General features: G+C 51.9%; 2 protein-coding genes across 2 annotated transcripts; one reads left to right on the plus strand and one right to left on the minus strand.

Moving 5' to 3' along the window:
- Positions 1-242: 242 nt before the first annotated feature.
- Positions 243-1,429, minus strand: LOC132470206 (glutathione peroxidase 1-like). Its single transcript, XM_060068561.1, has 2 exons — positions 1,125-1,429; positions 243-820 (listed from the first exon to the last, which is right to left on the minus strand). The coding sequence occupies exons 1-2, from the start codon at positions 1,338-1,340 to the stop codon at positions 470-472; spliced, it is 567 nt and encodes a 188-aa protein (XP_059924544.1). The 5' UTR covers positions 1,341-1,429; the 3' UTR covers positions 243-469.
- A 208-nt stretch (positions 1,430-1,637) lies between these two features.
- fancd2 (FA complementation group D2) lies at positions 1,638-21,830 on the plus strand. The gene is made up of 44 exons (XM_060068573.1): positions 1,638-1,914; positions 2,014-2,083; positions 2,181-2,333; positions 2,422-2,489; positions 2,560-2,666; positions 2,759-2,819; positions 3,084-3,136; positions 3,223-3,301; positions 3,707-3,831; positions 3,917-4,004; positions 4,203-4,307; positions 4,424-4,524; positions 4,862-4,946; positions 5,127-5,162; positions 5,320-5,466; positions 6,108-6,242; positions 6,742-6,873; positions 7,979-8,086; positions 8,174-8,283; positions 9,162-9,216; positions 9,414-9,533; positions 9,754-9,827; positions 9,980-10,120; positions 10,256-10,356; positions 11,481-11,596; positions 11,747-11,855; positions 11,972-12,073; positions 12,305-12,384; positions 12,472-12,669; positions 13,652-13,768; positions 14,258-14,386; positions 14,472-14,590; positions 14,777-14,887; positions 14,987-15,117; positions 15,699-15,798; positions 16,102-16,224; positions 16,574-16,667; positions 17,665-17,736; positions 17,976-18,014; positions 18,545-18,619; positions 19,340-19,414; positions 19,505-19,651; positions 19,736-19,828; positions 21,241-21,830. Exons 2-44 carry the CDS (start codon positions 2,014-2,016, stop codon positions 21,313-21,315), a joined length of 4,359 nt encoding a protein of 1,452 aa, XP_059924556.1. The 5' UTR covers positions 1,638-1,914; the 3' UTR covers positions 21,316-21,830.
- The last annotated feature ends 193 nt before the right edge of the window (positions 21,831-22,023 follow it).

The following is a 22,023-nucleotide window of genomic DNA, read 5'->3' on the forward strand; positions in this document are numbered from 1 at the left end:
ACGTTTGCTAGTCCAGTGGGTAGGTTGGTAGACTGACCTATCCAGTCCAAATCTAGGTTGACAAGCCCATTTCTGATAGAGGGAGGAGGCAGACTTTCATGTATCGGCAAATCAGACACACATGGTGGTATAATGTCACCTTTAACATCAAATACTATCACTGCAGAGATTAGTTGTCTTGCTTGGTCTTAAGTCGTTTTCAGTTGATCCTGATTGATATAAAAAGAAATACAATCCCAATGTATCTTGTAAAATGTTTATTTGCGAGTGAAACTAGAGCTGTACTTCAGGTGAACAGTGGAGTCGTCGTGTCTTTAGGAGACATCCGGTCCCCCCCTCACAAGGCTTTGGTTTCAGGGGAGACCTTCATTAAATAAAGGTTCATGACGGCACATTGTGTACAACAGAGCACAGGTAGTTACGATATACTCATTTGAAATAAAGCCAAATATGGACGGCATAGGAGAGCTTATTTTTTCAAACTAAGAAGCTTCTTAATGTCAGCTTCGATTTCGCTGGTGAGGAAGTTCCGGCTGTAGCGTTTGAACGGAACCCCGTCCGGCCCCACCAAGAACTTCTCGAAGTTCCACGAGATGTCGTTCCGGCAGACTGGGCTCCAGATGATGCACTTCGGGTCGGTCATGAGGGAATTGGGGTCATCGGACGGAAACGGAAGCTTCTCTTTCAGAAGGACGAACAGCGAATGGGCATCTTTCCCGTTCACATCCGACTTCTGAAGCAGCTCGAACTTGGGTTCAAAGCCGTTCCCCGGGCGGACGTGCTTCAAGGAGGCCAGGATCTCCTCGTTCTTGAGGTTCTCCTGCAGATGAACATCGTATTAAAGTTTTGAGTCTCCATGTGCATCATTAAGAGCTTCTCGCTACAGGTGTTGCCCTCCTATAGTGGACCCACCGCCCGGATCATAAACTAGTCTTAACACGTTTAGTCTTGATGACAGACATTAAAAACTGTTTACAGCGTGAGGAATACTGTACTTAACGTTAATCACGTGGTAGTCTGTTGCATTAACTATGAACCCTGAGATGTGACCCGTGTCTGGGCTCCATGGTCAGAGGTACCAGTATGCCAGGGGGTCAGAGTTCAGAAGTCCAAGGAGGTCTCACCTGATGTCCGAACTGGTTGCAGGGCACCGCCAGGATAACTAGCCCCTGGCCGCTGTAGCGGGCGTGGAGCTCGTTCATCTGGAGGTAGTCCCTGGAGGTGGTCCCTCAGAGCGACGCGACGTTCTGGATGAGGACCACTTTGCCCTTAAGGGAGGAGAAGTTTAGAACTTCTCCGGTTAGCCGTTTAGCAGATATCTCAAAGAACTTGGACGCCATAGTAAAGGTAGACGGTGTGACAACGAGACAAACTCCTTCCTCCTTCTGCTCCTTAAGTCAGGAGGAGTTGAGGTTTTAGTTGAAGTTAGAAGGAGGGGCAGGCTCACCTTCCCTCCCACAGCAGGGGCTCGTTTAACTTCACTGAGCCGCCCGGCGTTAAGGTCTGTTCTCTTTCTGGTCAACGGAATTATAACTCCGCCAGCGTACAGAGGACCATGTGGGGCAAACGAACCAACCCAGGGTAGTTCTAGTTTAGGCACAGTCTTCAAAGATACATGCTGCTTATCCAGGGTTCAGCAAATATAATCACATTTTAAATTTCTAGACAAAGTTTTCAGATAAATTTAATATAGTGGTAGATGATTATTAACGATAGACATAGGACGTTATGTAGTCGTAGTATTATTTTTGGCTGGTCGTGTTTATTCTCAGCTCGACTATTTCTTACGATCCCTAACTCAACCGTCCAGGTGGGCGGGACCTCCGGGCGCGGGAATCTGTTCGAGTTTCTGCTCGCTGGTTCTGGTCTAGTCCTAGTTCTGTTCTGGTCCTGGTCTGCTTCTTCAAACGCAAGGTTTGTCGTCTTAGTAGTTTAGACAGAGTACCTTTGGATGTGATAGTTGTCACCAGGTGACGATTTGAATGTAGCGTCATGCTGTCTTCATCTCCTCAGATGATGCGCAGGAAGCGATCCTCGGGGGGGAAAGCAGAAGGTTCTGCGTCCGTGGAAGCCGGTTCAAACAGTACGGTTGTGTAACGCTGCGTGTTGCCCTACAGATAACACCGTTACGGGTTTCTTCAAGTTAGCAGGTTTTGATGCATTCACTACCTCTCTTCCAGAAACGAAGAAGTCCCGTCCGACCGGGAGCAGGTCTAGGGGGGAAGTCCAGGAGGACGATGAGCAGGTCCAGGAGGAGAGCGGCGGCCCGTTTGTCGTGATGCTGCGGGCCGCGGGTGTCACTCTGGGTCAGGCCGGGACCGCCAACCAGATCGGTAAACACGGAGCTCCTTCAGAAGGCGTTCAAATCTTCAAGCTTAAAGTGAGGAATCATGTATATGCTGTTCTGTCCTTGTTCTCCAGCTGTCGACCAGGTCGTCTTTCAGAAGAGACTCCAGCAGAAGCTGCTGAGAAGCCCACGGTACCCGGGGGTGAGTGGAGGGTCTGAAAGCTACTCTCTTGTCCTCCTCAGACCTGCAGCTAACCCTCGTTCCTTCACAGATCCTTCAGGATTTCAACGCTGGGATGGAGGGGCACATGGAGGACCCAGAACGCTTCAGGTCCTGCCTCCTCCCGTGTGTCCCGAGGCTGACTGATGGAGGGTCCAGGTAAGGGGCTTCCCTGACACGATACTGAAACGCTGTAGGATGCTGGAGGGTCAGAACTGATGACTCACTGGTGATTGTGTTTTGGTTTTAAGTGCTGCCAGCTCCTTCCAAGAGAGCCTGCTGCGCATGCTGTTGGGAATGGATCTGCTCCAGGTACGAGATGTGGCCCATTCTGAGAGATGGATTTCCATGTGTCTTCTGAGACACCCTCACCATGGGTCTTCTGAGAGACAGCTCTCCTCCATGTGTCTTCTTAGAGACATATCCCCATGTGTCTTCTGAGCGTCATCTCTCCATGTGTCTTCTGAAGGTCACCTCTCCTTGAGTCTTGACCTCCAATTGTGTCTGGCTGCCCAGTGCGTATCTAGAGTGATTTTAAACTGAGGTTAAATATCATATATTCTCTTTACGTTGCAGAACTCGGTGATCAACATGCTGGTGGAGAAGGTCCCAGAGTTCATGTTGAGCGGGTAAGGCTTGGAGCTTGTTTAGCTGAGCCCTTCTGAAGGTGAACATGGTGAGGTGGTCCGTACTGACGTAGCGCTGTGCCCCCTAGCGGGGATGACGGGGGGCTGAACGTTCCTCGGGTCATCATCAACCAGCTGAAGTGGCTGGACCGCGTGCTGGATAGTAAGGTCAGTCTGTAGAGCACACTGAAGAACGTGCTCCACATGGTTCTTTAATGTATTGGATGTACAGCTCCTCAGCAGACAGGTTGCCCTCCTGTCTCCCTTATGGGTCTTACTAAAAGTTGGATACATTCTGGATACATCCGGACATATTTCGGAGACATTCCCGGAGACATTTCGCAGGCCTTGACATTCAAATCTCAGTATCGGCAAAGCTGAGGGTGTTTCCGTAGTGTAGCTGAATAATCCTTGTTCATATTTCAACACCAAATGACTGTTTTGAGGTATTTGAGGGAACATCTCTCCGAAATATGTCCGGATGTATCCGAATCTGACTTTTAGTAAGAGCCCTCCCTTGAAGGTATTAAGTGTGCATCGTTGGTCATGTTAACGCTGTCGTCCTCTGTGAAGGAGTTGGCCGCCAAGCTGATGGAACTGGTGTCAGTGGCGCCCGTGGAGGTCCAGCGTGACGTCATCACCAGCCTGCCCGAGATCCTGGACGACTCGCAGCACAACGACGTCGCCCGGGAGCTCAAGTGAGGTTCCCGGGGGCCCGGCGGGTCGGCGAGGGCCTTTCCACTGACGGGCTGACCGTAACACGAGGTGCTCTCTGTCCTCCAGGGCTCTGCTGCTGGAGAAGACTCAGCTGACCGTGGCCATCCTCGACGCGCTCTCCAGTCTGAACCTCAGTTCAGCTCTGCTCGCTGAGGTAGGCACACACACACACACACACACACACACACACACACACACACACACACACACACACACACACACACACACACACACACACACACACACACACACACACACACACACACACACACACACACACACACACCCATCACCTACTTCCTACTTCCTTGACAACAAGTCACATTCCTTTCCTTCTTCCCTCGGGGCTCAGGTCCGAGGCGTTGTCACGGCTACGCTGACGGCTGTCCAACTGGATGACCTGCCAGTGGTGGTCAAGTTCATCCTGCACTCCGTCTCAGCCTCCGACGCGTACGAGGTCAGCGTGCGGAGCCCAGCGGGAGGCCCCGAGGGCAGCCTCATGTGTGTGTGTGCGTGTCCGGTGATGGATGGGTTGCCGTGGTAACACCGTGGCTGTGTGTCCTCCGCCGGCAGGTGGTGCAGGACCTGCGTCTGAAGCTGGAGCTGGACCAGTGGGCCGTCTCCCCGGTGCTGAAAGCCTCCCAGAAGCGGCTGAAGGGAAGGGCCCCCGCACCGTAAGGCCAGCACCCCTGGGTGCTCTCTCTCCCTCCATGCCTTGTGTTACAGTGTGTTGTCAGTTAGTGTGTTGGGTTGCGTTGTGTTGCAGCAGCCAGGCCAGTCTGGTGCTGGTGTTGTGTTGTAACATTGGGTTATGTTGTGTTGCAGCAGCCAGGACAGTGTGGCGTTGGTGTTGTTTTGTAACATTGTGTAACGTTGTGTAGCGTTGTGTTGCAATAGCCAGGACAGCGTGGAGTTGGTGTTGTAACATTGTGTTATGTTGTGTTGCAGCAGCCAGGACAGTGTGGTGTTGCTTTGTAACATTGTGCTCCATTGTGTAACGTTGTGTTGCAGCAGCCAGGACAGTGTGGCGCTGGTCCTGGACGGCATCAAGTCGACCATGCGGTTCCAGAAGACCCTCTCGGAGGCCTGGCTGAAGGTGATCTTCAGTTTCAGGACATTAGTCAGATGGATTAAGTCTCAAGACTTAATCCATCTGATATTGGTTATGAACTGAGACACAGCTGCCAGAGGTTCTCTCTGACGACGCTTATCAGCACACATCGTAACGCTTTAGGAAGAACAACCTCCTTTACTCTGATGCGGTGTTTTCCAACAGGCAATAGAGAACGTCACCGAGGCCAAGGATCACAAGGTAGACCTTATTTATTATTCTCAGATAATTAAATATCTTACAAACCCATCCTTAATCCGAATGAAGCACGGTGAAACGGCGGTGTGTCCGCTCCTTAAAGCACCCAGCGGAGGTGTATTCAACCCAGTTCCTCCTGACGCTTCCCTCGGTGCTGCAGGTCATCGACGTGCTGCTGCTGCTCATCCTGCACGCCACCAACGCCAACCACAGCCGCCGCGGCGCCGAGAGGCTGCTGAGGCTCAAAGCGAGGGCGGGCCTCATCACGGAGGAGCTCCTGCAGAGGACCTTCAAGGGCTACGCTCAGGTAGGTACCCCTCTATGAGGCCTACCGCCAGGTACACCTCTATGAGGCCTTACCGTCAGGTCCCCCTCTAGGAGGCCTACCGTCAGGTACCCCTCTATGAGGCCTACCGCCAGGTACCCCTCTATGAGGCCTACACTCAGGTACCCCTCTATGAGGCCTACACTCAGGTACCCCTCTATGAGGCCTACCGCCAGGTACCCCTCTAGGAGGCCTACACTCGGGTACCCCTCTAGGAGGCCTACACTCGGGTACCCCTCTCGGAGGCCTACACTCGGGTACCCCTCTATAAGGGCTACGCTAGGGTCCCCCTCTATGAGGCCTACCGTCAGGTCCCCCTCTATGAGGCCTACAGTCGGGTACCCCTCTATGAGGCCTACCGTCAGGTACCCCTCTATGAGGCCTACCGTCAGGTACCCCTCTATGAGGCCTACCGTCAGGTCCCCCTCTAGGAGGCCTACCGTCAGGTCCCCCTCTATGAGGCCTACGCTGGGGTACCCCTTTATGAGGCCTACTGTTATGTACCCCTCTATGGGTGTTAATGCTGGGGATTGATGCAGGTTGTGGGGTTCTGGTTGTTGATGCTGGGGGTTGACGCTGGTTGTTGGTGCTGGGTGCTGGATATTGATGGATGCTGGTTGCAGGTCATGCGGGGGTTCTTCCCCTCCATCCGGGCCCTGGCCCAGAGCCTGCTGCGCTCCCCAGACACCGCCGTGGTTCCCTTCGGAGGACACATGTACCGCCTCTCCTTCATCACCTTCGACTCCTACTGCCAGCAGGTGGGTGAGCGGCCTACTGAGGGGGAGGAGTCATCTGGAGTCACATGAGGGGTGGGAGGAGTCATGTGGAGTCACGTGACTCCAACTGACGGGTAAGCGGAGTCATGTGGAGTGACGTGACTCCAACTGACGGGTGGGCGGAGTCATGTGGTGTCACGTGACTCCAACTGACGGGTGGGCGGAGTCATGTGGAGTCACGTGACTGCAACTGACGGGTGGGTGGAGTCATGTGGAGTCACGTGACATCCCAAGTGAGAAGGTTCAGTAAGGGTCCATGAAGAGTGTGTTGGTATCAGCTCAGCTGTAACTTTATAAATCATTTGAGTATTGGACTGAAGATGTTTGGGCGTTAGTGGTTGAGGTGTGACGACGGTCTTGGGGTCTCCCGGCACCCGGTCCTGAGTGTGTGGGTTTGGGGGTCCCCCTGGTTTGGCTACGGTCAGCCTAAGGGTCTAGGGGTCTGGCGGTCCGTCCTGATGCTTTGGTTCTCTGTTGACAGGAGGTGGTGGGCTCCCTGGTGGCCCACGTGTGCAGCGGTGTTGGGGGGGAGGTGGACGTGGCCCTGGAGCTGCTCTGTGGCCTGGGGGCCGAACACCCCTCGGAGATGGTCCTCTACGCCGTCTTCGTCAAGGTGAGGAGGGGCCACACATCCGGGCGCTGGGGGTCGAATCTCCAACGTAGCCGACCTCTCGGCCTCCTAGAACAAGACCCCAACAAGAACAAGAGTACACGACAATAACACCATACGACTACACAACAACACCATACGACTACACAACAACACCATACGACTACACAACATCACCCCACGAGTACACAACACCATACGACTACACAACAACACCATACGATTACACAACATCACCGTAAGAGAGTACACAGCGCCATACGACTACACAACAACACCTTACGACTACACAACTTCACCATACGAGTACACAACACCATACGACGACACAACCTCACCATACGACTACACAACATCACCATACGAGTACACAACACCATACGACGACACAACCTCACCATACGACTACACAACATCACCATACGAGTACACAACACCATACGACGACACAACCTCACCATACGACTACACAACATCACCATACGAGTACACAACACCATACGAGGACAGAACAAGGTAGCATGAGTGGTTATTTGCTTGTTTTTAATCTATTAGTCCAATTCCAAAATCATTGTGACAATTTATACTGGCAATGGATGTTTCAGTGAAGCTGGTGACGATGATGGCATTAGCCACGCGGCTAGGGTCCGTTTAAGACTCCTTAATGACACCTTAGTTCACTGTAAGTCGTATCAAAGTGTCTGCTAAACTCCAGAATGTGAACGATAAGGTAAGACGGATGAACTAAATCGACACCCTCTTTCCTGGAAAGAGGGTGTCAATTTATGTGCGACCCAAATTTTTAATTTTTTTAATTTTTTTTGATGCAAACTATAATTACGTTTTGGTACAGCCCCTCTTCATTCTGTACAAGGAAGAGCGAATTTTCTCGTTTTTAAATGAAAACAACCTCCCTATCATTCATTGCCGCTGAAAAAAAAAATAAAAAAAAATAAAATAAATTCCCTACCTACCCATGACCTCAACTGACAACCAACAGGAACCAAATTTTTTTTTTATTAGGCCTTAGGGTTAGTGTTCCTGCTGGTTGATGGTGAGCCGTACTCTTGAACCCCCTGACCCCCCCACCCCCGACCCTCCTGTGCAGGGGATCCTTGACTACATGGACCACCTCACGCCCCGGCAGATCCGCCGGCTCTTCCAGGTGCTCAGCCGGCTGGCCTTCGGAGCACCGTCGCTGGGCTGCAGCATCCAGGTGACCCCGCCCCCCCTCCAGCAGTCCCTCTCTCTCTCTGGGGGATGACGTGTCGCTAACCCTCACTGACCCTCCCCCCCCCTTCAGGACGACATGCACATCGTGATCCGCAAGCAGCTCTCCAGCACGGTGCCCAAGTACAAGCGCATCGGCATCATGGGGGCCGTGATGGTGGTGGGCAGCATGGGGGCCAGCCGGTGAGGACGCCGTCAACCCTGTGGTCACCTTCTAGTGAGCTGTGGTCACCTTCTAGTTAGCTGTGGTCAGCTCTAGTGAGCTGTGGTCAGCTCTAGTTAGCTGTGGTCAGCTCTAGTTAGCTGTGGTCACCTTCTAATGAGCTGTGGTCAACTTCTAGTGAGCTGTGGTCAGCTTCTAGTTAGCTGTGGTCACCTCTGTAGTTAGCTGTGGTCACCTTCTAGTGAGCTCTGATTGCCTTCTAGTTAGCTGTGGTCACCTCTCTAGTAAGCTATGGTCACCTCTAATTAGCTGTGTTCACCTTCTAGTTAGATGTGGTCACCTTCTAGTTAGATGTGGTCACCTTCTAGTTAGATGTGGTCACCTTCTAGTTAGATGTGGTCACCTTCTAGTTAGATGTGGTCACCTTCTAGTTAGATGTGGTCACCTCTTCTAGTTAGATGTGGTCACCTCTCTAGTTAGCTGTCTTCGCCTTCTAGTTAGCGGTGGTCACCTCTCTAGTTAGTTGTCTTCGCCTTCTAGTTAGCGGTGGTCACCTCTCTAGTTAGTTGTCTTCACCTTCTAGTTAGCGGTGGTCACCTCTCGTTTGTTGTCTTCGCCTTCTAGTTAGCGGTGGTCACCTCTCTAGTTAGTTGTCTTCGCCTTCTAGTTAGCGGTGGTCACCTCTCTAGTTAGTTGTCTTCGCCTTCTAGTTAGCGGTGGTCACCTCTCGTTTGTTGTCTTCGCCTTCTAGTTAGCGGTGGTCACCTCTCTAGTTAGCTGTGGCCCCCTCCCTAGTTGTGGTCTCTAAATGGAAATTCTGTTTCATTGTATTCACCTCTGTGGTTCTCTGTGGTTCTCAGTGGTCCCCTGTGGTTCTCTGTGGTTCTCTGTCCTCCAGGCCTCAGGCGGAGGGCTCCCAGAGTGCAGCCCTGCCCCAGGAGACCTACAGACAGGTGAGCCTCCTTCAGGGCGCTGTTGTCCTGTTAAGGAAACACTTTGACTACTGTTCAACGACTTTATTTTACCTTTGGGGGGGTTCATAGTTTGGTTTCTAGTGTTTCAGTAATGACCCTGGCCCCACCCCTGACCCTGACTCTTATCTACTCTGACCCTGACTCTGACTCTAACCCTGACCCTGCTGCCCCTGCAGGTGACGGCTCTGCTGGAGCTGGTGACGGCCTGCAGCGTCGGCTGCCCTGAGGCGGCCGCCCTCTGCTACGACGAGCTGGCCAACCTGGTGCTGAGCAACATACTGGACCCCACGGTGCAGGTAAATGGTGCTCACTCACTCACTCACTCGCTCGCTCACTCACTCACTCACTCACTCACTCACTCACTCACTCACTCACTCACTCACTCACTCACTCACTCACTCACTCACTCGCTCACTCAAACGCTCACTTTAAAATATTCAAATTAAATAATATAAGTGTCTGAACACCACTTCCTGCTGTAGTGTGTAACACCACCTCTTCCTGCTGCGTCCTCAGGAGTGGATCGGTAAGAGTGTGCTGGAGGACTTCCAGGACGACTTTGTGGTCGACCTCGGCCCGCAGATCACAGGGTCAGTGAAACCTGCTAATCAGGCGGGGTTACCATGGCGCCATGCCGTGGCTCCAGGCACCATAAATACATGACTCACTCACCCACTCACCAACTCCCTCAGTGATTGTGCGCTAGTGTCTGGTAGCTCCTCACTGTGCTGGTGTCTCGTAGCTCCCTTCCCCTCCCAGCATGTGTGCTGTTCAACCTGGACGAGGAGGAGAGTGAGGGCGGCATCGCGGTCAACCTGCTCCCCCTGCTGGCCAGAGAGGTGCAGCACAGGGCTGAGCCATGGAGCAGCAAGACCCCCAAGAGGTCAGCGTTTACCAGTTAGCATTTAACTCAGTAATGGAAGAATTCACTGGGAAATGGGGAAGTTCTGCGGTGATTTAAAATATACGTAGTATGTACCATGGGTCTACTATAAGGCTCTGTGTCTCCTGGCTGCAGGCAGGTGTCCGCTGTCTGCCTGTCTCCGTTCTTCCGGCTGCTGAGGGTTTGTGAGGAGCGGCAGCACCAGGGAGACCTGGAGGAGATCGACGCGCTGCTAGGTCAGTTAGCCCTGACCCTAGGTCAGTTAGCCCTAGTCTGGCTGAACGGAAGTGGACAGCGTCTATTGCTTAGCGGCCGATTTGGCCGCGACTCCTCCCCTTCCGGTTGCTGGCGTTCCCGTATTGTGCTCCCCCTCAAACTCGGAAACTAGGCAGTATGGCGAGTTTTGAAGAGGACTTTGACGGCGCTGTAAAGTTGGCATGTTTGGCTCTTTCCGTCGAAAATTGCAAAGAACTGCAAAAGATTTGCTTACAGCATTTGCTGAGGAAGAAAGATGTTCTATTTTGCATGGACACCGCTGCTGCTTCCCGGGCTTAGCCCCGCCCTAGACGATTGTGATTGGTTTAAAGAAATAAAAAAAGGCCCGCCCAGTTTCCACACGGATAGACGGCTCGAGGTAGCGTGGCTCCAGACCATTCTACTTGCTGTAGTTTGGTCTGGCTTTGCGAGACTAGTTAGCCCTGACCCTAGGTCAGTCTGCCCTGACCCTAGGTCAGTTAGCCCTGACCCTAGCTCAATTAGCCCTGACCCTAGGTCAGTTAGCCCTGACCCTAGGTCAGTCTGCCCTGACCCTAGGTCAGTTAGCCCTGACCCTAGCTCAATTAGCCCTGACCCTAGGTCAGTTAGCCCTGACCCTAGGTCAGTTAGCCCTGACCCTAGCTCAATTAGCCCTGACCCTAGGTCAGTTAGCCCTGACCCTAGGTCAGTTAGCCCTGACCCTAGTTCAGTTAGCCCTGACCCTAGGTCAATTAGCCCTGACCCTAGGTCAATTAGCCCTGACCCTAGGTCAGTTAGCCCTGACCCTAGGTCAGTTAGCCCTGACCCTAGGGCAGTCTGCCCTGGCCCTAGGTCAGTAAGCATTGACCCTAGGTCAGTTAGCATTGACCCTAGGTCAGTTAGCATTGACCCTAGGTCAGTTAGCCCTGACCCTAGGTCAGCTCTACTGCCTAACCTTAGGTCAGCTCTAGTGCACTGGTACTGACAGCTCGTGTGTGTGTGTGTGTGTGTGTGTGTGTGTGTGTGTGTGTGTGTGTGTGTGTGTGTGTGTGTGTGTGTGTGTGTGTGTGTGTGTGTGTGTGTGTGTGTGTGTGTGTGTGTGTGTGTGTGTGTGTGTGTGTGTCAGGCTGCCCCCTGATCCTGACTGATCTGGCTGTGGTGGATAAGTTGGAGACCCTGACGAAGGCGGAGAGAGAGCTGATGTGTTCGCTGCTCTTCACCGCCATCAACTGGTTCAGAGAGGTGAGACAGAGATGGTCTGTCTGTTGATGCGCGCTATGTTTGTAGGTTGTGAACATGCTTGTGTGTTGTGTTTGTAGGTTGCGAACACGTGTTTATGTTTGTGTATTAGGTTGCGGACATGTGTTTATGTTGTGTGTTTGTATGTTTTAGGTCGTGAACGGCTTCTGTAGACTCAAAGAGACGGAGATGAAGATGAAAGTGATGAACCGTCTCCAGAACATCACCGCCCTCCAGGCACTGCTGGAGACCACACTAGCAGGTTGGCCACCGACATGTGTCACCATGGGGTCCACACGGCGCTGTGAGCAGGGCCCTCCGAGCGCCATGAGGTCCACACGGCGCTGACCCCCTCTGATCTGCTCTGTGCCGTTTCAGTTTCCCCGGGATACATCCCACCTCTCGCCAACTTTGACGGCGACGCATCTGAAGCAGCCTCTGTCCCCACCTCCTCGGCTCAGCCGAGCAGGGCGAAGAAAGGTGAGGGGAAGGACGCACGGGGTGCACGGAGAACACGCGCACACAGGGGACACACACAGGGGACACACCCGGGACACAGGACACACACAGGGGACAAACGCGGGACACATGTGTTCTCACGGCCTCCACTCACGGATCACAGTGACCTCCTCCATGTGGCGCCTGGCGCTCAGACAGAGGACGGGCGGATGTTTGATCTACCTTTGGGTTGACTTTGTCCTCTTCCTCTAGACGGAGGAAAGAGGAAAGGCTCCAGCAAGACGTCCCCGGAGAAAAGCGACGTCCTGGAGGAGTCTGAGGAGACCCAGCAGGTGAGCCCCCCCCCCCCCCATGAGCCCTGATCCCTGGTTGGATTCCTCGTCAGAGGAGGGAGAACTAACTCCTGGTCCTCCACACAGGAGCCTGCGGAGAAGGCGGAGAAGGGGAAGAAGGAGGAGAAGGCGGAGAAGGGGAAGAAGGGGGAGAAGGAGGGCCGTCCGTCCGTCAGTCTGGGGGGGTACCGGCCCTTCTTCAGGGAGCTGGACATGGAGGTGCTCAGTGTGCTGCAGTGTGGCCTGCTCCCCCGCAAGGCGCCCGACACAGAGCTCCACACCAAGGTACCACCGCTGACCCTGACCCTGACCCTGACCTTAACCCTGACCTTACGTCTAACCCTAACCCTCCACACCAAGGTACCACCGCTGACCCTGACCCTAGCCCTCACAAATACCCTAACCCTAACCCACACACAACTAGGGTTGAGCACCGAAACTCGGTTCCAGTAGGGAACCGGTTCCGACGTAAACGGTTGTAACGAGATCGAATAAGAACGCACATTTCGGTTCCTCATAACGGTGCCTGACGTTTTTTAACGCCCCCTGCCCCGCCCCCATGGTGTTGCGGCGTCAACTTGCGTTAGTGCTGGGCGCTATACCGGTTCTCACTGAATAACGGTGTGTATTTTCGTTAGGATATGATTTTTTTTATATAGCCTACGGCCATACCGGTGTATTTGATTACACAACGTTCGGAACGCAGCGCTGCGCGACTCAGTTTCAGACGGGACCCTTCTCAATGTTGCGGTAAACAAGCATGGTACGACTACGACTTTCTTTATAGGTCCATGACTGCGAGGCGTGGTATTTCAGGCCAACTGGTAAAAGAGTGTGTCACGGCTTTCAAACATATAAACCATAAAGCCTATGGGCGCCTCGAGACTCGGGACGGACTTGTCAACGCGCTGTGGCATCGCTTACTTGATGTTGTTTTGATTGAAGATCGGCAGGTTGTAGTGGGTGAACATGAATGAACGTGTGCGTGTGTGTGTGTGTGTGTGTGTGTGTGTGTGTTGCGAGCGAATGTCATTTTAAAGTAACAAACAAACAAACTCAAAGCCGATGCATGCATCCAAAACTTGATGTTCAAAAACCAAATAAACAAATCAAAAACATCTAGATACGAACGTTCCAGCCTTACTCGCCTGGTTAGAAAGGCGATCTCATTGCATTGGGATGGAACGTAATCTAACTGTGATCGAGCGCTTGTTGGAATGTGCCCGTGCTGCCAGAGGGCTGAGTCTGCTGTCATGTTGTTGTTGAGGAGCGAGAGGAAGTCCTGCTGGGGCCGGCGGAGCTGCTCTTCCTGCTGGAGGACCTGCAGGCCAAGCTGGAGTTCAGCCTCACCGCCGCGCCGGCCAAGAGAGTCCCCTTCGCCAAGGTAGGACCCCAGAGAGCCCCCTTCTCCAAGGTAGGACCCCAGAGAGCCCCCTTCTCCAAGGTAGGACCCCAGAGAGCCCCCTTCTCCAAGGTAGGACCCCAGAGAGCCCCCTCTTACAAGCTAGGAACCCAGAGAGCCCCCTTCTCCAAGGTAGGAACCCAGAGAGCCCCCTTCTCCAAGGTAGGAACCCAGAGAGCCCCCTTCGCCAAGGTAGGACCCCAGAGAGCCCCCTTCTCCAAGGTAGGACCCCAGAGAGCCCCCTTCTCCAAGGTAGGAACCCAGAGAGCCCCCTTCTCCAAGGTAGGACCCCAGAGAGCCCCCTCCTACAAGGTAGGACCCCAGAGAGCCCCCTTCTCCAAGGTAGGAACCCAGAGAGCCCCCTCCTACAAGGTAGCTACGTGGTCACAGGTAGCGTGTGACCAGGTGTGGTGGAGCTCCACCAGGTGTCCATTGGACCAGGTGTGACCAGGTGTGTTGTGGGCGTTTCAGGGCCGGACAGAGAAGAGTGTGGGCTTCTCCCACCTGCACCAGAGGAGCTCTAAGGAGGTGGCCTCCTACTGCATCCAGCTGCTGCCCAGCCTCTGCTCCCACCTCGAGGGCTGCCACAACCACTTCCAGGTACCTGGAACACGCGCACGCACACACACATTGAACACACGCCGCCGCGGGTCTCCGGTGTCTCACTGCTCCCCCTGGTGGTCAGACGGTGCTGTCGGAGAACGGGGGTGTGGTGGACGGGCCCGCCACGGACCCCCAAGAGCACCAACTCCTGTCCTCCGCCTACCAGCTGCTCCTTCAGGTCCTCAACACCACCTTCAGCTGGTGAGCACCCGCCACACCGCCCGGAGGGTGGCATTAGCATATCATACCTACGATTGATATTAATGTATATATGACATAACGTTGAGCTCTGCTGGCCGTGCGGCCGGTTCCTCGTTGCGTTGTGCGTTGCGCTCCAGCTCTAAAGGTTTGTCGTCCCCTCCATGTGTTTCTGTTTGCCTTCGGCAGGTCTGGGTTCTCCCAGCCGGGCCACCGTAGTTTGCTGAAGAGTGCTCTGGCGCTCCTGGCCAGCAGGCTGAAAGAAGGCGCGCCTGACTTGACCCTGGAGCAGCTGGTCAGGTGAGCGACCCGCCAGCCAATCAGAGGAGCGCCCACTCAGTGCGTGTCCGGTCAGTCAAATGGAGCCTGAACTCTGAACGTGTCTCCTGTCCCCGTCAGACACGGCTTCGACTACCTGCTCAACCTCCGCAGCACCGTGCCCACGCTGGGGGCTGCGCTGGGGCTCTGCCAGCTGCTGGCCACCGTGACCTCCAGGGCGGGGCCCGCCGCGGCCTACAGGGAACAGACAGGTAGACGCTCCATTTACATTTAGGGCATTTAGCAGACGCTTTTATCCAAAGCGACTTACATTAAGTAAGTACATAAGCACAAGTGCAACAATATATCGCTGTCGGTACAGCGATTGTGTGTCGCCGCACACACACACACACACACACACACACACACACACACACACACACACACACACACACACACACACACACACACACACACACACACACACACACGGAGAGAGACAGAGAGAGAGACGCAGGGATGCAGACACACACAGAGAGAGAGAGAGAGATGCACACACACACACACACACACACACACACACACACACACACACACACACACACACACACACACACACACACACACACACACACACACACACACACACACACACACACACACACACACACACACAGAGAGAGACGCAGGGATGCAGACACACACACACACACACAGAGAGAGAGAGATGCAGACACACACACACAGAGAGACGCAGGGATGCAGACACACACACAGAGAGAGAGAGAGAGATGCAGGCACACACAGACAGACAGACCGACATGCTCAGTGTTGTAACTGGTGTTTCTTCCAGCCTCACTGGCGCGTGGGTTCCTGACCCAGCCGTGGGTGAACGCCTCTGGAGAGCGGGAGAGAGGCCAGAAGTTCAATGAGGGCCTTCAGACTGTCCTCGGGTACGTGTGTGTGCATGTTTGTATCTGTCGCTATCTCACTGAGGGGTGGATGTCTCATGTTGTACTGAATGTAGGTTCACCTCACTGAGGGGTTGATGTCTCATGTTGTACTGAATGTAGGTTCACCTCACTGAGGGGTTGATGTCTCATGTTGTACTGTATGCTGGCCCTCTTCACTGAGGGGTTGATGTCTCATGTTGTACTGTATGCTGGCCCTCTTCACTGAGGGGTGGATGTCTCATGTTGTACTGTATGCTGGCCCTCTTCACTGAGGGGTTGATGTCTCATGTACTGTTGGTCCAGGATCTACCTGGAGCACGTGGACGACGTGCTGACGGCCGTGGAGGAGATCGCTGGGGAGGGCGTCGCCGAGCTGGTCAACGCAGCCAAGGACGCCAGCTCTGAGACCTGGCCCACCCTCACCAGGTAGAGACCTGACCACCCCCCCCCCCCCCCCTCACCAGGTAGAGCCTTCATCACGTCCAGGTGTTTTCCTGTAGAGACCTCACCAGGTAGAGCAGGTTCAGTGAAGGGTTAATGAGCTGGAGGAGCAGAAGGTTGGAGGTTAACGCGGCTGATGGTTAAGGAGGTTGGAGGTTAACGAGGCTGGAGGTTAACGAGGCTGGAGGTTAACGAGGCTGGAGGTTAACGAGGCTGGAGGTTAACGAGGCTGGAGGTTAACGAGGCCGGAGGTTAACGAGGCTGGGGGTTAATGAGGCGTCAGCAGCGGTCCATGAAGCAGCTCCTCTCCTCTTTGCTCCTCTCCCTGGCGCAGGCAGACCTTCCTGGTGTTCTACAAAGGGATGCTGTGGGAGCTGGAGAAGGCTGTGAAGAGGATCCCGGCGGGAAAGATGAGTGACAGCTTCGAGGTAACGCAGCTGCCCTCCTGCTGGGGGGGGCGTGTCTGAACAATGTCACGCCCCCTTGGATGAAGGGGTAGTCAAGGATTCTGCTGAGCAATTCCTCACCAGCTACAGAGAGCTGTTTCAAAAGGATAAGGAACGAGCCATGGCGTTAGACACATTAAACTTTGTAGCTCATTGTAGTTACACACATTGTGGTTTTAATATCCTCCTTAGAAACATTGCTTCTTGGGATGCATCTGGTGTATTATTAATAATAATAATAATAATAATACATTTAATTTAGAGGCGCCTTTCAAGACACCCAAGGTCACCTTACAGAGCATATAGTCATCATTCAAAACTATGTAAAACAGACTAGGAATAAAAGGAAAACAGAGGTTAAACATGAAGAATAATAATAATTAATAACACTCAAAGACGCCTAAAGTGAAGGGGGGACCTCACTAACCACCACCAATATGTAGCACCCACTTGGGTGATGCACGGCAGCCAATCGGTGCCAGAACGCTCACTACACACCAGCTTGAGGTGGAGAGTTAGGGATGAGCTGGAGAGTGAGTGAAAAGAACATATTTAAACACTATCGACCATATTTAAACACAGTGAATCACATTTAAACAATATCGACCACATGTAAACACTATGGACCACATTTAAACACTATCGACCATATTTAAACACTATGGACCACATGTAAACCCTATCGACCACATGTAAACACTATCGCCCACATTTAAACATGTAAACCCTATCGACCACAATTAAACACTATCGACCACATTTAAACATGTAAACCCTATCGACCACATTTAAACACTATCGACCACATTTAAACACTATCGACCACATTTAAACACTATCGACCACATGTAAACACTAGCGACCACACTCAAACACTCTGGTGTATTGTTTAGATGTATCTGGTGTATTGGTGTTTAGATGTATTATGTATGTATCCGGTGTACGATCGTATTGTTTATCTACTGGCTCTCTTCCTCAGAGCCAAAGTGTGAAGCTGCTCACCTGGAACCTTGCAGTCCGAGACTTTCACATCCTGGTCAACCTGGTGAAGGTACCAGCTCACCCTCACCGCTCTGTCAGACCACATAATGTTCTCATGGAGAACAGCATGTTACCCTGACCGTCTGTCTGATGATCAGCTAACCCTAACCCTAACCGCTGTATGATGATCAGCTAACCCTAACCCTGACCCTGTATGATGATCAGCTAACCCTAACCCTGACCCTGTATGATGATCAGCTAACCCTAGCCGTCTGTATGATGATCAGCTTGCCTTATCTCTGTCCTCAGGTGTTTGACGGCAGGCCAGTCCTCAACGCATGTCTTAAGGTATGCTGGATGGATTCTGTGAGATTGTTAGACTGGTTCCAGTTAGATGGTTAGTCTGGTTCCAGTTAGATGGTTCCAGTTAGATGGTTAGTCTGGTTCCAGTTAGATGCTTCCAGTTAGATGGTTCCAGTTAGATGCTTCCAGTTAGATGGTTAGACTGGTTCCAGTTAGATGGTTCCAGTTAGATGGTTAGTCTGGTTCCAGTTAGATGCTTCCAGTTCGATGGTTAGTCTGGTTCCAGTTAGATGGTTAGACTGGTTCCAGTTAGATGGTTCCAGTTCGATGGTTAGTCTGGTTCCAGTTAGATGGTTAGTCTGGTTCCAGTTAGATGGTTAGTCTGGTTCCAGTTAGATGGTTAGTCTGGTTCCAGTTAGATGGTTAGTCTGGTTCCAGTTAGATGGTTAGTCTGGTTCCAGTTAGATGCTTCCAGTTCGATGGTTAGTCTGGTTCCAGTTAGATGGTTCCAGTTCGATGGTTAGTCTGGTTCCAGTGGTCCGCAGGAGACGCTGACCTCTGATGTGTTCCTTCAGTTCGGCCGTCTCTTCCTGGATGCGTTCCTCAGGCTGGGGATGCCCCTGTTGGATTACAGCTTCAAGAAGCACAAGGTGAACCTAACCTAACCTTAAAGGGGACCTATTATGCTTTTTCGACCTTTATGACCTATAAACGTTGTTATAATGATTGATAGTCATGTTTAACCAGACTTAAGTGTCAAATAATGACGTACATGCATTTCGACGTATTCTCTGCTGACAGTCTGGGGTGGCTGTGCAGAGCGCTAAACACTCGGGACAATGTTTGTGATTCACTTGTTCACATTTCCGGGAAACATCTACGTAGACGTACTCCTGCCACGCCCCCATAGGCCCGGTCAAATCTGCCCGCGCGCGCGCTCCAAGGAAGGTAACCAATCACAATGGAGTTGGGTTGGCAGGAGGGGGGCGAGGGGGCGGAGAAGGACGAAACGGAGCGTTGACAGAGAAGGCTGAAAGAGCCCAGATGAGAGGAAGAGTTTCCCGAAAATCTACATCATTTTTTGTGTATGGTTAAACATGACTATCAATCATTATAACAACGTTTATAGGTCATAAAAGTCATAAAGCATAATAGGTCCCCTTTAACCTACCCTACCTTAACTAAACCTGGCCTTCCCTAACCTTAACCTACAACCTGTAGTGTAAAGGACAAACTAAAGTGTGTGTGTGTGTGTGTGTGTGTGTGTGTGTGTGTGTGTGTGTGTGTGTGTGTGTGTGTGTGTGTGTGTGTGTGTGTGTGTGTGTGTGTGTGTGTGTGTGTGTGTGTGTGTGTGTGTGTGTGTGTGTCAGGAGGATGTCCAGAGTCTACTGAAGACCTTTCAGCTCAGCACCAGGCAGCTTCACCACATGTGTGGTCACTCAAAGGTAACTAACTTATACCACCGGTAACTAGACTGATAACTAACTGATACCAGAGTAGCGGCGACAACAAGAGGCTTCTTTTGTTGTGCCCAGATTCGTCAAGACACGAGCCTGACCAATCACGTGCCGGCCCTGAAGAAGAGCCTGGAGGTGTTCATCTACCGCGTGAAGGCCATGCTGACGCTCAACAACTGCCAGGAGGCCTTCTGGACGGGCAACCTGAAGAACCGCGACCTCAAGGTGAACATCTCCGCTAGCATCGCCGCCACGCGCTGATGGAGAGGTCCCCGTGTCTGAAGGTCTGTTCACTCCTGTGTTCTGTAGGGAGAAGAGATCCTCTCCCAGCAGGCCCGGGACAGTGAGGAGGAGCAGGAGGAGCAGCAGGAGGAACAGGACGAGGAGCAAGCAGAGGATGAGGTGCTTCCAATGTTTGAATCGCTGTCTTCACATGTCTAACACAGGCATGTCCTCGTGACTTGATAAGGGTGACGGTTAGGGTTAGGTTAATCCTAAAATGTATCCTAATTGTTAATCCTAACCTAACCCGTATTAGAGAGTTAGCTTGAGTAAGGTTAGCCCTTATCAAAGCACAGCTTGGCGTAGCTGGCGGTTGGAACTGTAGAGGGCATCTGTGGAATGCACCTGATAAGAGAACTGGTTCTGCTGCTAAGATAAGGGGTTCTGCCGCTAAGATAAGGGGTTCTGCCGCCGTCCAGCTAATCATTACTTGCTGAAGCGGTTGAAGAACTTAGCCGGTCTCATCACCTCTTAGTTATTATCAGCTTTGTGGCTACTAAGGGTTAGGGTTAGGTTAACTACAGGTCATGTGTGACTAAGTGTTAGGTTAATCCTAAACTCTAGGTAATGTGTGACTAAAGGTTAGGGTTAGGTTAATCCTAAACTACAGATCATGTGTGACTAAGGGTTAGGTTAACCCTTAACTACAGGTCATGTGTGACTAAGGGTTAGGTTAACCCTTAACTACAGGTCATGTGTGACTAAGGGTTAGGTTAACCCTTAACTACATGTCATGAGTGACTAAGGGTTAGGTTAACCCTTAACTACAGGTCATGTGTGACTAAAGGCTCGATTCCACCTGAGGCGTACGCTCCGCGGCACGGCTGCGCCGCGGTCACCGCAGCAGATAGGTTCCACTCTAATCAATGAGACCATTTCCACCGGGCACGGCTGCGGAACGTCTCAGCAGCGTCCCAGGAGCGGCTCGCCGTGCCGCAGCGCTATCATTCCGTAGCATTTCGATTTTTGCCGCAAGCCGTGGCTGAACCGCGTCAATTTCAACAGAGCAGATCGAGCAGGGCAGGAAGTGAAAAAGTAAAAGCCATAGAGCATCCGGTCAATTTTCAAAATAAAACACGATACTCAGCTCATGTTACTTGACATCAACATTATTACGTCATGACCGGTGGCACCAGGTCAGCAGTCAATCAATCAAAGGGTCGGCAACATGGACGACGAGAGACTCATTGTCGAAGTTCAGCAACATGAAGTCATTTATGTACCAAATCATCCTTTTTATAAGGAAAATGTCAGAAAGGACAAAGCGTGGCATTTAATTGCAATGGTTTTGGGAGTGGAAGGTGAGTACATTAGGTTTAGGATTATCGCGTGATCTCGTGATCTCGCGTGAATACGGCTGGCTCGCAAGGCAGCGCTACGCTGCCGTTACGCGCCCGGTAGGAATGGACGCAGGGCAGAGGACGTAGCCGTTCCGCGGCGCAAGGGTTAGGTTAACCCTTAGCTACAGGTCATGTGTGACTAAGGGGTAATCCTTAGCTACATGTGTGACTCAGTGCTTCTCCCCGCTCCAGGACTCTGACCCTGGGGACAAGAGGAGGCCGGGCGGAGACCTGGAGGACGACATCACAGACGACTCGGACGACTAAACCGTCCGAGTCCTAACCCCAACCCTAAAACATGTTGTATAACATCCCAGTTAGACAGCATGTTGGACAACCCTAAACTAAACCTAACCCAGTTGAACAACATGTTTTAAGAACGTCCCAGTTAGACAACATGTTGTAAGAACAGTTCGACAACATGTTGACGTCCCAGTTAGACAACATGTTGTAAGAAGGGTACAGTTAGACCACATGTTGATGTCCCAGTTAGACATCATGTTGTAAGAAGGGCACAGTTAGACCACATGTTGATGTCCCAGTTAGACATCATGTTGTAAGAAGGGCACAGTTAGACCACATGTTGATGTCCCAGTTAGACATCATGTTGTAAGAACAGCCCAGAGACACTTTGAAATTATTGTAGATTTATTTTACTGGGATCATAAATCATTATGTATTGTATGGTCATTTATATGTTTTTCATGTTTCCATTTGGTGCCAAATGTGTTAATAACATGTTACACTGTTATTTATTTGATTAAAAGCCAGTTAATTGTTAACCTGTAGTTTGGTCTTCTCTTTAAACTGAGATATTAAGCATCTTCATCGGACTGTTGCGACTGATAACTCGTAGTAGGCCTATATATTATTAGATATGATCCTTAAATATAGTCTTTGATTCATGAATTATCTGTATATAGGCCTGTATAATATTAAATATGACCCTAACCCTAAAATATAATCTTTAATTCA

Source organism: Gadus macrocephalus, chromosome 13 (genome assembly GCF_031168955.1).
Source record: "Gadus macrocephalus chromosome 13, ASM3116895v1".
Taxonomy (NCBI): Eukaryota; Metazoa; Chordata; class Actinopteri; order Gadiformes; family Gadidae; genus Gadus; species Gadus macrocephalus.

Bases quoted from the DNA above. Each gene is read 5' to 3' on its own strand.
- fancd2 (XM_060068573.1), top strand. From the start codon at position 2,014: ATGATGCGCAGGAAGCGATCCTCGGGGGGGAAAGCAGAAGGTTCTGCG. The intron at 3,137-3,222 runs GTAAGGCTTGGA...TGTGCCCCCTAG, and splicing joins CCAGAGTTCATGTTGAGCGG to CGGGGATGACGGGGGGCTGA. The intron at 13,769-14,257 runs GTAGGACCCCAG...TGGGCGTTTCAG, and splicing joins AGAGAGTCCCCTTCGCCAAG to GGCCGGACAGAGAAGAGTGT.